Genomic DNA, 14,703 nt, shown 5'->3' with positions numbered 1-14,703 from the left:
TGTCTGGGGGACTGTGATCTGGCCCCTGCTTAAAAAAATGGAGGACCCCTGTGTTAGACATTTAAGTAAGCTATAGTCGAATTCACAGGAAGAGAGTTTCCTATCCACTGCCCCAAGAATTAGGGTTCCTCCCAAATAATATTGGACTAGATGTAGGGGACAATTTTACACTCTCCCAGGAACCTTCTAAACCCTATCCTACAGGATTCAGCTGTGCTCAACTGATTACGTCTAAGAAGCTGGAGCAGAAGATGGTTGCAGAAATCTGTGTTTCCAGGATCTTTCTTAAGTTGATGTATTTTAAGATCAAAGCTATAATCAGTTTATTATTAGCAAGCAAATGTTATGACAATCTACCAACAAAGATTTTATTTGCCTATCAGCATACCTCTAGCAACAGCACTGACATCCTCATAAAATCCAGCTATGAGTGCTACATGTCCAGGTCTAGATTCTGTTGGGACGCGAGTATGAGATACTCCCCAGCTTCCTTTGTTTTCTATAATATTCCTGAAAGAAAGAAGGCAGCTATTTCTAAGATCAAATTGACTGCTTACACTATTAGATCCATGTTTTACTTTCTTGAAAGAGCAGGTGCCCTATCACAAACAAATAATCTGTGCTAAATTATATTTCCAACTTGCTGATGCAAATATTTAATAAGATCCCAAATTGTCAGTTGTCTTGGCTGTTGATTATATTCTATTGCTATTATAATTAAATCTAGAATACTTATAAAACTCCAGATGCTCCTGCATTACAACTTCCAGCATGAGCATTGGTTAAGCATGATGGCAGTTGTAATTTAACAATATATGGAGAGGAACGAGGGGCCTCACAATGATGGGATAAAAGGCATACAAACATGATAAAAAGGATAGATGCTATCAAAAACGGAATTGAGATTTAAAATGTACAAAATGAAAGGAAAAATCTGTATTGTAATCAAACTGTTATAATAAAAATGCATGACTACAATATAAAACAAGTACCATAATGAGACAGATCAATAGTGTGTTACAAACAATGTAAACTTGTAAAAGTCATTATAAGACAGGCTAATATTTTTTTTAAACTGGAGAGAGTAGTAGAAACTTGCTGAACATTTTAGCAATGTTGGTGTTTATATCCTTCTCCAAAGTGTCTTACAAATGGTAGAAGGCTTCCTCTCCTGCAGTCCTCTGGAAAAACAGAGGTGGGAGATATTCTGGCACTAAAATTTGCTTGTCTAAGTATGCTCCAGTCTGCAACAGATCATGTCATCATAAATGTATTAATCTTACACAAGGTGCCTCGTAATTCTTTATTGCTTTTGCTGCAAGCATTCATTAGCCCTAAAAATATTTACCTGAGATAAGGGGCATTGGAAGTGCCACTGTCATCCAGTTCATAAAGGGAATCTGCACGCAGACCGTCTGCAACTAACAGGACCAAGCGTTGTGCTGGGGGTGGCAGTGGAGTCTGATGTGGAGTCATGCCATGAACCAAAGGAGATGTGAAATAAATGTCAAAGATAGAGATCAGGAACACACAATGTACCAGCAGACCCGCAACTATGAAGACTCGCATATCCATGGTGGCAGCTTGTCAGAGAAGAGTCCAAAGCTACAAAAGCAAAATAATTGCAGGTCAGACAGGTGGTCAGTCTTATGTGGCAATCACTATTTGCATCAAGCTTATCAGTCTACATAATTCAACTAAGAGAAAAATCTAGAGGGTTACAGCACACTTTTAATTATTTTCATAAAAAGAAAAGCCACGGTGAAGAATGCCATTGGGTTGCTGCAGAAAACCAGGTGAATAATGAAGTATAATTAGAGCAAATACTGTATATACTCAAGTGTAAGTTGACGTATAAATCAAGGGCAGTTTTGGGGGCCAAAATTATGGATTTTACATGAAACATGAATAAGTCAAGAATCGTTACATGGAGGGAGTAATGCACAAAGGTTGCCTCAGGAGGCCAGATGCCCCAATTGCCAACACCATTACTGCAACAGCATTTAAAAAAGGCTGAGAAGCATGATAATAGCAAAAGGAATAGAAGAGGTCAGTGCTTCTTTTAGGTTCTCCTGGGTTGGACTAAGCTCTTGTCTTTTGCTATTTTAATCTCCTTGATAAGAGTTAAGGTACAGTTCTTACATTGACCCATGGATAAGTTGACCCAGGTTACTGAAATTATTTTTTTTACTAAAATGTCTACACCAGCACTTCTCAACCTGGGGGTCAGGACCCCTGGGGGGCCCATGAGTGGTTTACAGAGGGGTTGCCAAAGAACATCAGAAAATATATCTCTGATAGTCTTAGAAACCCCCTTGGCAGAGAAGGCTGAAGATCTCCCCACTTGTCCTTCTCTTCCTTTTTGGAAACAGATGGTGAAGCCTTCCACCAAAAACCCTCCTCCCCTATGATTGGCCAGACTCTCAGCTAAGGGGAGGGCTGTTTCTGAGATTCAAAGTAGGGAGGGGAGAGCAGGTGTGCTCAGCGCATGGTAGCATGATGCACATGTGCAGGTGAAGGAGAGCATGTGAGGCTGGAGGGAGGCTCACAGCAGTGAGTCCCTTCAAGGCATGGGGGTTCTGTGTGCCAAGTTTGGCCCAATTCTATCATTGGTGAGATTCAGAATGCTCTTTGATTGTAGGTGAACTAGAAATCCCAGTAACTACAACTCCCAAATGTCAAGGTCTATTTTCCCCAAACTCCACCAGTGTTCACATTTGGGCATATTGGATATTTGGTCTAGATCCACCACAGTTTTCACAGTGCTCTCTGGATGTAGGTGAACTACAACTCCAAAACTTAAGATCAATGCCCACCAAACCCTTCCAGGATTTTCTGTTGGTCATGGGAGTTATGTATGCCAAGTTTGGTTCAATTACATCATTGATGGAGTTCTTTGATTGTAGGTGAACTATAAATCCCAGCAACTACAACTCCCAAGTGACAAAATCAATCCCCCCAACCCCACCAATACCATATCGGGTATTTGTGCCGAAATTTGGTGAATGAAAATACATCCTGCATATCAAATATTTGCATTACAATTCATAATTGTAGCAAAATTACAGTTATGAAGTAGCAACAAAAATAATGTTATGGTTGGGGGTCACCACAACATGAGGGGTCATGGCATTAGGAAGGTTGGAAACACTGCTCTAGACTGATACATGAGTAGATGGTGTAAGCTAAAATACGCAAAGATGTTGCAGCTTATAGCATTCTAGTGAGAGAGGGAGAGAGAAATCTAGTCCGACATCTACCTCTTTCTTGGTGATTGGCTGTTGATTCCATGAAGGATTGATTATACCTAGGATTCTACTTAAAGGCTTATTGTACAGCCTTAAAGCTTATTGCTTTCTACTCTAAAGAGCTCAGGGACAAGACATTCTCTTCCTTTCTGCTTCCATCACCAAAATAGGTAATCTTGGAGTTACCAGAATGGGTGGCAGTATTCTGCCTGGTGCTATAAAATCACTATAGCAGCTATTGCCAGAAAACTTTCAAAAGAAAATGAAGACTGGGTTTTATCTTCACAGTATCAGGAAGAAGGTTACCATTATTAAAACTGATAAATACAGAGACACACTCATCCATTTAAAAATGGGATGTTGGAAATTAATATAAGCTATAGACAAGAGCCCTGGCACCTGCCTTATCTTTCAATGATGGAATAGTCTACAATTGTTGTGATTTTCCTTTCTGATCTAGATATTAGCCAATAGCCATTGAAGAGTGGGTTGCTGTGAGTTTTCCGGGCTGAATGACCATGTTGCAGAAGCCTTGTCTCCTGACGTTTAACCCACATCTATGGCAGCCATCTTCAGAGGTTTTGTGGTCTGCTGGAAACTAGGCAAGTGGAATGTCCAGGATGGGAGAAAGAATGTGTCTACTTGAGGCAAGTGTGAATGTTGCAATTGGCTGCCTTGATTAGCATTTAATGGCCTTGCAGCTTCAAAGCCTGACTGCTTCCTGCCTTGGGGAATTCTTTGTTGGGAGGTGTTAGCTAGCCCTGATTGTTTCATGTCAGAAATTCTCCTGGTTTTTGAGTGTTCCTGATTTTAGAGGGTTTTTTAATACTGGTAACCAGATTTTGTTCATTGTCATGGTTTCCTACTTTCTGTTGAAATTGTCCACATACTTGTGTACCTCACAAGCTCTGAAGGTGCCTGCCATAGATGTGGGTGCCATGTCAGGAGAGAACATGGCTATACAGCCCAGTGATTCCAGCTATGAAAGCCTTCGAAAACACAGCCATTGAAGAGTTGTTACTTTTTTGGACTACAATTCAGAATCTGTGGTACTCTTAGGTTTATAGTCCACATAAATAATGTCTCCAAGCTCTGCAGACCATATATGCATAGTCATGTTGGAAGTATACTCAGATAGATTATTGCTCCAAGTTGAGCATCCCTTATTCCATTATCCTGAAATATTCTAAAACCCAAAATTGTTCACATGGGCAACGAAGAGAGTGACACCTTTGCTTTCTAATAATGCAGTGTTTCCCTACACAAAATTACTTCAAATATTGTAAATAAAAGACATTTATGCTATGCATATAAGGTACATATGGATTACAGATGAATTTCATATTTAGATTTGGATCCCATCTCCAAGATATCTCAGTATGTATATGCAAGTGTTTAAAAAGAACATAAATAACTTCTCCAAGCTCTGCGGACCATATATACATAGTCATGTTGGAAGTATACTCAGATAGGTTACCGCTCCAAGTTGAGCATCCCTTATTCCATCATCCTGAAATATTCTAAAACCCAAAATTGTTCACGTGGGCAGCGAAGAGAGTGACACCTTTGCTTTCTAATGATTCAATGTTTCCCTACACAATATTACTTCAAATACTGTAAATAAAATGCATTCATTCCATGCATATAAGGTACATATGGATTATGGATGAATTCCATATTTAGATTTGGATCCCATCTCCAAAATATCTCAATATCTATATGCAAATGTTCAAAAATAATTTGAGATGCAGAACATGTCTGATCCCAAGCATTTCAGACAAGGAATATATCAACCTGTATATGTCACCAACCAAAAAAGCAAATCATTTCTTAGGCCAAAGCTGAACCCCTAGGTTTAGGCCTCACTGAATGATTCAATCCATTGCAGTCCTGCTAATGCCATCTGGTAATTTATTTTAATCCAGCTTCCATCTTCTGTGAGTTATAAGAAAAGTGTGAGAAGGCACACAGCCAAGAACGTTGTCTCCAGAAGCCACTTCTCTATGGGCAGCTCCATTACTGCATGACAAGAAGGCTTTTTCTTCCAATAATGCTGCAGGCAAATCTATTGCTGGTGAAGATATCTGCCTGCTACAGAACCTGTAGTCTTCTGCTGAATCAGGCCCTTCAAGATTAATGGAAATGTCGACTTAATGAGGCAAAATGCAGACCTAGTTTCCTCAAAGCCACTACATCCAAAGCTGCGGCTCGCTGAAAAATTCAGATTCACAGCACTGGCAATGCTGAGCTTGCCTTGTATTTAAAAGACAACAATATAAATCTTTATGAACTATGCAACCATTTGTTTTCCATTTCTATTTATGTTTTCAATATAGGAAGAAACATCTACAAAGTGTTATTCAGATGAATATGTTCTGCTGGTGTGAGGCTATATTTAAAAGTGTCAAGACAAGTCCCCAAAAATACTTTAGTCATCTCTTTCAGAAGGACCATGCTCCAGTGAGCAATGTATGCCTGCTGCATAAAATTTAAGAGAAGCTATTGAAACTGCATTTTCAATAAGCGGCAATACCATGGCAGGCACATTACAAAGAGGCATGATTAGCAGCTATTCTTCTAGCTGGCAGGCCTTTAAAAATATTATATAGGTTTTAATTTGGACTGTCACAGAGAACTGAAACAATTCATCTGTAAATAAATAGAAAACAGAGATGAATGTCACCCCTGATAAAATATTAAACAGATACTACCCTATTATTCAGTATTGAAAACCCTCTTGTAGCTTAACCAAGTTTTGAGATTGCATTCCCACTGCTAGACCAACCTTTTCGAAACTTTATACAGACAATTTCTACCATGTTATAATTCTACATAATGACCAATAAACACACAAATCTCAAATTAATAATCATATGCTGTTTCCTCGGTCTTTGATAAGATAAATGAACATTAATACATTTTTGTGGTGAACATGATTCATCATGTAACTTATTTTTATATGCCTTCCTGTTTTGGAACTCATAACATATTTTTAAACACCCTTTGTAGTCGAGATTTGCACTGAATGTTTGGACATTACAATAATAAATCTCATTTGCTTTAAATTGTAAATGATTCAGCAATGCAGAAGGTTATATCTTTATGTATGTATTCCATTTATATTTCAACAGCACAAATGAAACCTGAGGCAAAACAGCTCCACAAGGATTAAATATTCTACCCACTATTACTCAACATATCACATTAACTCTGCATCAGTGATGCCCATCCAAAATATCCAAAGAGGTGGGGGAATTATCTGATATCCTGACTTAAAGGTCATGAAGCACCTCTATAAGTTTAAGGTACATTATTTGAACTTCATGGTAAATTTACTAGATAACCTCTGAAGCAGCCCTGAAAGAGAATTTCTTACATATGGAGTCTTGCAAGTCTCTCAGAAGCTGTACATCAGAATATGGCTAAGGGTGCATCTATACTGCCAAATTAATGCAGTTTGACACCACTTGAATTGCTGTGGCTCAGTGCTATGAGATCCTAGGACAGTGATGGGCAATCTTTTGAGATTGGTGTGTCAGAATTTGCCAAAAACCTGAGCATAACTTGGGTGGGGTGTCAACTTTGAGAAAAGAAAAACCACAATTTTGCAATATTTATAGTTTAAGTAAGAAAAATGTATATTCCATGCTGAGTTATGGAGTGAACAATGCTCAAACGTGCAGATGTTAAATTTGTAGAGCCTTTTACAAATTTAAGGATGGAATTAGATTGGCTCTTATAAGGTGTACTTCTCTGTATGCGGCCGCATGTGGCCGCGTGTCATCAAAAATAGCCATGCATGTCAGTGCTGACACGCATGTCATAGGTTCACCATCACGGTCCTAGTTCTAGTTTACTGGGGAACCAGAACACTTTGGCAGAGATGGCTGAAGACTTTGTAAAACAACAACTCCCACTATTCTATCCGATTTAACCTTAATAGTTAAAGTGGTGTCAAACTGCATTATTTCTAGATATAACCTAAGACCTCTCTCCTAGAAGATTTACAACTGTCAGGGCGAGCAGTGTGTCTGTCCTGGGTTGACTGCTGCTGAGGGCAGATTTCCAGCAAGGAGAACTCTACATTGTTGTAGGTCTTTCGGGTTGTATGGCCATGTTCTAGAAGCATTCTTTCCTGATGTTTCACCTACATCTGTGGCAGGCATCCTCAGATGTTGTGAGGTTTGTTGGAAATAGGGCTTATATATCTGTGGAAGGTCCAGGGTGGAGAAAGAACGTTTGTCTGTTGGAGCAAGGTGTGAATGTTTGAATTGGCCACCTTGATTAGCATTTGATGGCCTGACAGGTTTTAGGTGTGGCATGTTACTGCCTGGGAAATTTCCTTGTTGAGAGGTGAACAGGTGTTCCTCATTGTTTCCTGGCTGGAGTTTCCCTGGGTTTGAGGGGTTTTTTTATTTACTGTTATAATTTTAGAGTTTTTTAGTACTGGAAGCTAGATTTTGTTCATTTTCATGGTTTCCTACTTTTTGTTGCAATTGTTCACATTCTTGTGGATTTCAATGGCTTCTCTGTGTAGCCTGACATGGTAGTTGTTAGAGTGGTCCAGGATTTCTGTGTTCTCAAATGATATGCTGTGTCCACGTTGGTTCATCAGGTGCTTTGCTATAGCTGACTTCTCTGTTTGAGTTAGTCTACAGTGCCTTTCATGTTCCTTGATTTGTGTCTGGGCAATGCTGCATTTGGTAGTCCCTGTGTAGACTTGTCCACAGCTGCATGGTATCCGGTAGACTCCTGCAGAGGTGAGAGGATCCCTCTTGTCCTTTGCTGAACATAGAAATTGTTGGATTTTCTTAGTGGGTCTGTAGATAGTTTGAATGTTGTGTTTCTTCATCAGCGGTCAGTGGTTCCCTTGATGTATGACAAGAACACTTTTCCTCTGGGTGGATCTTCATCTTTTCTCTTGTGGCTTGTTCTCAGTCTTGCAGCTCTTCTGATGTCTGAGATGGAATATCCATTGGCCTGTAAAGCCCAGTTTAGGTGGTTCAGTTTGTCTTGGAGAAGGTGGGGTTCACATATTCTTTTTGCACAGTCTACCAGGACTTTAATTGTGCTCCTTTTAGACTTGGGTGATGGTTGGACTCTTCTCAGTATTGCAGCAAGCTTAAAATGAGTTAATCTGACCTTCTCCTTAAGAAAAGCATCACAGGCTTCTAGGATTATCTGTGAAGGTTTGCTGAGCAGCTGAGATTTCGTGATAAAAGGGTCTGGAAAAGGATAGCTCTTTAGTAGCTGATAATGCCGTACCTTGGTACTCTTGTCCTGTATCTTGGCTCTTCTTCCCCTGGGTTCGAATTCTGGACTCTGATCTTGTTCCTGTAATTTTGGTCTGAACGCTATCGTTCCTATAATCCTGTTCTGGGTCCTGTTGTAGCCTTTGATTTAAGGGCTGAGACTTCAGTTTGACCCCTTACTATCTGGCTTGACTTCAGAATGCTGACTTTGGTTTGTACTCTTTAATATTATAATAAAGAACTCTGATAAGTGAACTCCTGGCATCTGACTATTGGATCAAAACTTTGGCTATTCTTTATTTTTGCTCCTGAACTTGTTATTAAGCCACAGCTACCGCACCACCACCACCACCACCAAATGATTTATAGTTAATCAAGGTTTCACAATTATTTTCCCACCCCTTTTTTAAATTAAAAAAGCCTTTTCCGTAGGTCCAGGGTTGTGCACATTCAAGGTTTCAGAAGGTCAAGAATCAACCCAGCAGCAGCTATACACCCATAAACTACATCACATCTAATCCTTTAAGAAATTGCATCTGCTTTATGATTTTGTGTAACTTGTAATTCTCAGGTGTGAACTGTATCTATTTCTTATATATGAAATGTATATAGAGTGCTTCTTAGAAATGTATCAAAATGTAATTTAGAAGCAGCCACCTGCAAACCTGTTCAAATAATCTCCTGGGAATGAAATTGATCGATCAAATCCCTCTGGCTATTTCCCAAGCCAGATAATCATCAGATTCATTGTGTGTGTGCAAAGATAGGTTACTTCCTTAGCCAGTCAGATAAATCCCAAATGTTGGTACAAGTAACATAAAGCGGAGAGGCTGCTGCTCCTTCACGGAAATAGAGAGTACATTCATTAACTCTTTTATTGACAGCCGAGCCCTTGATTACTCAAAATCAGCACCTTTGTCCCTTGAGTCTTTCACCTTTGTTTCCTAAGATCCACATCTTGGTTTTGCATGGAACTGAACATCTGAGCTAGTCAAAATCTCCTCAACATATCTTTACAATTTGTTTTCCCTGGACTGTGCCCTCTTAAGGGCTGTTTCAACATCTGATTGATCCTTCACCCTGGCTGCCATTCTCCCTCCCAGCCAATCCCAGCACAGATCCTAGTCTGCCTTTTATTTCAGCCAATCTGGGGAGGGAGCGGGAAGTCTGAATAAATATCAGAATTTACAAGAGGTTATGTATTTCTCTGTATGTTTATGTTTGCACATTTTGAAGCAAAACTGCTGTACTTGCATCCTTTTTGGCCAAATCATAATAAACCTCTATGACTTGTCTTCAACCTGTTGGGTTGGTTTTTCTGTCCTGGCCTATCTGGTTTAGCACACTCTCCAGGCACGGACACTCTAACCACAGTCCTAGCTAAATCACTGCAATCTGGCTAAGCAGTATTAGTATTAGGTTAAGTATAGTATGTCTGCATTAACTGCACTTTTGACCTTGTCTTGTGTTCAACCTTATTTCAGCTGTGTACTGCAATTCTATTTTGTTGGCTAACCTTAGAACAGTGCTTCTCAGCCTTGATGTTTTTGGCCTACAACTCCCAGAAATCCCAGCCAGTTTACCACCTGTTAGGATTTCTGGGAATTGTAGGCCAAAAACATCTGGGGACCCCAGGCTGAGAACCACCACCTTAGAAAGACTCAGGGCTTTAGTTTTCTTTATAAATAAATAAATTCTTGGCCCACTTTGTGTTTGTTTAATAAACTTCAGTCCTTGATACCAGTTGAGCCCTGACACACGACCACGACACTGTAAATCAGAATTAGCCAAATTGTAATATTCTATATTGTATTGGGCTACAGCTCTCTTTTTCCTCATCTCAGGCTCTGTTGGCCAGGGCTGGTCAGAACTACAGCCCAATCGTATCTCAAGGCCATAAGTTATTCACATTTGCTGTAGACTGCAAAGTTTAGTAGCAAGGTCTCTGGCTCTGATATTTCTTATTTCCCACATCCACAATTAACTCAGATGTTTCAGGGGGAAAATAGTTACTTATGATTCAAGCAAAAACATGTTCTATGAATCTGTGAGATCAAGCAATGCCCATCTCCTCTGTTTGTGCCTCATCTATCAAAGGACAATAGGGTCAACTTCACCATGAAAGTCCTTGGTTGTATTAAGCTAGAGTTCCCTATTACGTCTGCACTGGAGAATTCTTCCTTAATGATGGCTTTTTAATGCTCCCCAAAATAAACCAGGATTCAATTTCTAAACCTTTGGGCCAAGAAACTTCTCAAAATCAGGGACCTCTATTGGCCCAGCCTGGGCAAACTCCTTGGAGCTTCTCTGTCACAATGTTCCTGATGATGAATCTTGGTATCACCATATTCACTAGGATCAGGGGCACAGGACTCCCGTGACTGTGAAAGAATGCATTTTTTAAAACCTGTCTAGAAATGTTTAAGGCTTCCAGCATGACTTCATGGTCAACTTTTGTTAAAAGCTGAGCACAGAATCCCATTGGAAGATCCAGCAATTCCTACAGTGATGTTCTCTCTCGGAAACTCTTGGTCTTCCAGAATGACTCTGTGGTCATCTTCTAGAGGAGGACCAAGAGATTCCTGGAGATAATATGTTGATTCTGTGAATAGTCAAATCCACAAAATTCAAACTTGCAAATGTGGAAGAAGAACAAAATCATTCTGTGTGATCCAAGACACTTTTGAAATAATATCTAGACTGCTGTACACAACACATTTATCCTGGTTTCTCCATGAGAAAAAAAGAGAAGAGATTGAGAGGAGGCCACATAGACAAGGGAGAACAGACACCACAATCATCATAGAAAGTGGCAGCAACACTGTGCAAGATCAGCAGGCCAAACATCTCTTATCCTGGGAAGATGAAAATGTGGCTTCCTGTAGACAAAAAAAGCACTTTTATAAAAACCTGAACTTTTAATAAATAAAACACAGCAGGCACAGAAGCTAGAACTCCCAATCTAAAAAGCATGTGATTAAAAGACCAAAGAAAAGGAATTTGGGTGGAGAATTTTGAGTCTTCTACTGGCCTTGTCCGTAATAGAAACTCAGCCTTCGCCCTCCAGAGAAGACCCCAAACTTGTGGATACAGGTGAAAATCCTGGAAACACATATGCTGCAGAACATTACTTGAAATTTACTGTTCAAGAAATGCTCTTTTTCTAAGGAGATTGAAACTGGGAGTTGTGCCATTCACCTACATTATGATGTAGCTCAACAGCGCCACCTAGAGTTACTGATAAATTAGCATCCTGCCAATCAGCATCTTGACATACTATCTGAATAGGCAGAATGCAACATTTGGTCCTCCAATTCAAAGCACTTATTTGCCTCTGTTTCAAACTAATTGACTCTTTCGAGATACACAGTTAAGCTGCTAAAGAATGGTTTCATTTCCTGGGTAAACTACCTCCATCAGAAAGGTGTATTACTGTATTATTTAACAAAACAGTCAATCTTGGTGAGAGGCAAAACTTTTTACTGAATTCTTGATTCCTGCAGAAGTTGGTTACGTGTCTTGCTGCAGTCTTCCTAACAATATCTAATGAAAGGCCAAGGCATTCTCTCTTAAATCCATCTTGTCTGTAATTAACTGAGCAGATGTTGTTGCGCCCAAGGCTCAAGGCAAGTAAATGACAACAACAATCATAAATATTATAATAGATTTTATTTGTTACCCACCTCTCCTCTCAGCTCAAGTTGGATTACAACATAGTTAAAATACACAGATATTGTATTGAGATACAAGTTATATGGTAGTTTTTCAGAATATATAAGCAGGCCAATTCACCTCCTGATAGCCATCCAGCTCTGTTTAAAAGCTTCCAAGGAAGGAGCTTCAACCACACTCCGAGGCAGAGAGTTTCACTGCTGAACAGCTCTTACAGTCAGGAAGTTCTTTCTAATGTTCCGGTGGAATCTTCTTTCCTGTAATTTGAACCCACCGATCTGCCCTAGTTTCCAGAATAGCAGAAAACAAGCCTGCTCCCTCTTCCTTATGACATCCTTTCACATATTTATACATGGATATCATGCCTCCTCTCAACTTTCTCTTCTGCAGGCTAAACATACCCAGCTCTTTAAGATGCTCCTCATAGGGATTCATGGTCTCCAGACCTTTGATCACTTTAGTCACCCTTTCGTCTGGAAACATTCCAGCCTGTCAATATCTCTTTTAAACTGTGGTGCCCAGAACTGAACACAGTATTCCAGGTGAGGTCTAACCAAAGCAGAATAGATAGGCACTGTGACTTCCCTCAATTTAGACACTATACCTCTTTTGATGCAGGAATGACTAGTTTGCTTGCAAGAAGGTCATGTGGGACTTTGCTGAAGGCCTTACTGAAATCAAGATATGCTATATCCACAGCATTCTCTGTATCTACCAAGCTTGTAACACTATTGAAAAAAGAGATAAGATTACTCTGACCTGACTTGTTTTTGAGAAATCCATGTTGACATTTAGTAATCATAGCATTCCTTTCTAAGTGATTACAGACTGCCTTTTTAATGATCTGCTCCAGAATCTTTCCTGATATTGATGTCAGGCTGACTCTTTTAGTATTCCTGTCCATGGAATCATGCTCAGTATTTACTTAAATTTCCTGAAGTTAACTCTCCTAAAGTCTAGAATGCATGTTTAACTTCTCTTAAACCCCTTCCACACAGCTGCTTTGAACTGGAATATATGGCAGTGTGGACTCAGATAACCCAGTTCAAAGCAGATTTTGTGGGATTTTCTTCTTGGTATTCTGGGTTATATGGCTGTGTGGAAGGGCCCTAAGTTTCCATTATTATTATTATTATTATTATTATTATTATTATTATTATTGGTAGTAGTAGTAGTAGTATATACCTGGCATTGCCTGTGTGTCATTGGGACTGCTGCCCTCCTACTTTCTCCCTTCTCCAGCTCTGAAAAGGCCAACCTCACCATGTCTCCATGCCAACACTCTGACAACATTGGGCAGCTTCTCTTTGTGGCTCTTTTTTCACCTTCGTCCGTTCCCTCATTCATGTGACCTTTCTTTCCCATTCACATCACAAAGGGCCACTTTACTTAACAACTGCCAATCCTTGACCTAGCAACAGCCAATCCAGTGGCATCACAGAAGGTCACTTCACCTAGCAAAAGCCTGTGTGGTACAAATTACCATACATACATACTTTGGCTTATATATATATATATAGAGAGAGAGACAGAGACAGAGAGACAGAGAGAGAGAAACAAAGATCATTATTCATTATTATTAAAGGTGAATCCCAAAATGTTTTTTTAAAATACAGGTAGGCCAAAGTAGCATTTAGAAAATTAGTTTTTAGAAGTGAATGAGGACAGTTATCATTAACTTATATTATCTTTGCACAGTGGCTTCTATGTAAGTGGGGCAACAAATCTATCCAGGGCTACAGTTAATCTGTCCAAGGTGCTGACTGATCCAAGGTCCTTCCAATCAGATTCAGATACCCTGGACAGTTCCCTTAAAGTTTCAAGGGCACCACCTGTGAGACACAAATTCCATTACAAAGCAAAAGTAGGACAAGTTGACATTGTTATGCGACTCATCTATGCTTTCTTTATAGGGATTGGGAAAATAATAACAAGCTGTTATTAGTAAGGAGTTGCTTAAAACTCTGACCAACATTTGAAAAGGCTAAGGGTCACAAATCCCCATCATGGAGGTGATAGGGGGTCTTCCTACTGTCACATTACAACTCCTATCAACCCTGTCTAATATAACCAAGGCCAAGGACACTGCAGTCCAACAACATGCGTAGGGACAAATATCCTCCACTCTGGAGTACACCACTTGGGGGAAATGAGCAGCTTGAGAAGTCCAAACGTGCATTTACACAGCAGAATTAATTCAGTTTGACACTACTTTAACTGCCATGGCTCAGTGGGAGTTGTAGTGTGGTGAAGCACCTACAGTCTTTAGCAGTTAAAACAAAAGACCTTGTAAAACTGGAAATCCCATGATTCCACAGCACTGAATTATGTTAGTTAAAGCGGTGCCAAACTGCATTAATTCTACAGTGTAGATGCACCCCAAGTAAAGTGAAACTGGGTGGGGGTAGATTAAACTTCCAGCTTTTGTATTTAGAACCCACCTGAGCCCAGTCTAAGCATAGAAGCAACATCAATAATTTCCCACAAACACAAACTTCTTCATTAAACTAATCCCAGCAAATGGGGAGTTT

The 14,703-nt window shown here is 39.8% G+C and overlaps 1 protein-coding gene across 2 annotated transcripts in view; it reads right to left on the bottom strand.

Annotated features, from left to right (window-relative positions):
• PIGN (phosphatidylinositol glycan anchor biosynthesis class N) overlaps nucleotides 1–14,703 on the bottom strand; it is a 123,691-nt gene that overhangs the window by 105,966 nt on the left and 3,022 nt on the right. For both annotated transcript variants that reach the window (XM_067467529.1, XM_060774706.2), the window contains exons 2-3: nucleotides 1,349–1,605; nucleotides 389–510 (exon numbers count right to left, since the gene is read on the bottom strand). In XM_067467529.1, the coding sequence (XP_067323630.1) occupies nucleotides 389–510; nucleotides 1,349–1,575 (349 nt within the window). In that variant the 5' untranslated portion in view covers nucleotides 1,576–1,605. The remainder of the gene's footprint in view (nucleotides 1–388; nucleotides 511–1,348; nucleotides 1,606–14,703) is intronic.

Source organism: Anolis sagrei, chromosome 4, assembly GCF_037176765.1.
Source record: "Anolis sagrei isolate rAnoSag1 chromosome 4, rAnoSag1.mat, whole genome shotgun sequence".
In the NCBI taxonomy this organism is placed as follows: Eukaryota; Metazoa; Chordata; class Lepidosauria; order Squamata; family Dactyloidae; genus Anolis; species Anolis sagrei.
This window is presented reverse-complemented; position numbering and strand designations above follow the sequence as displayed.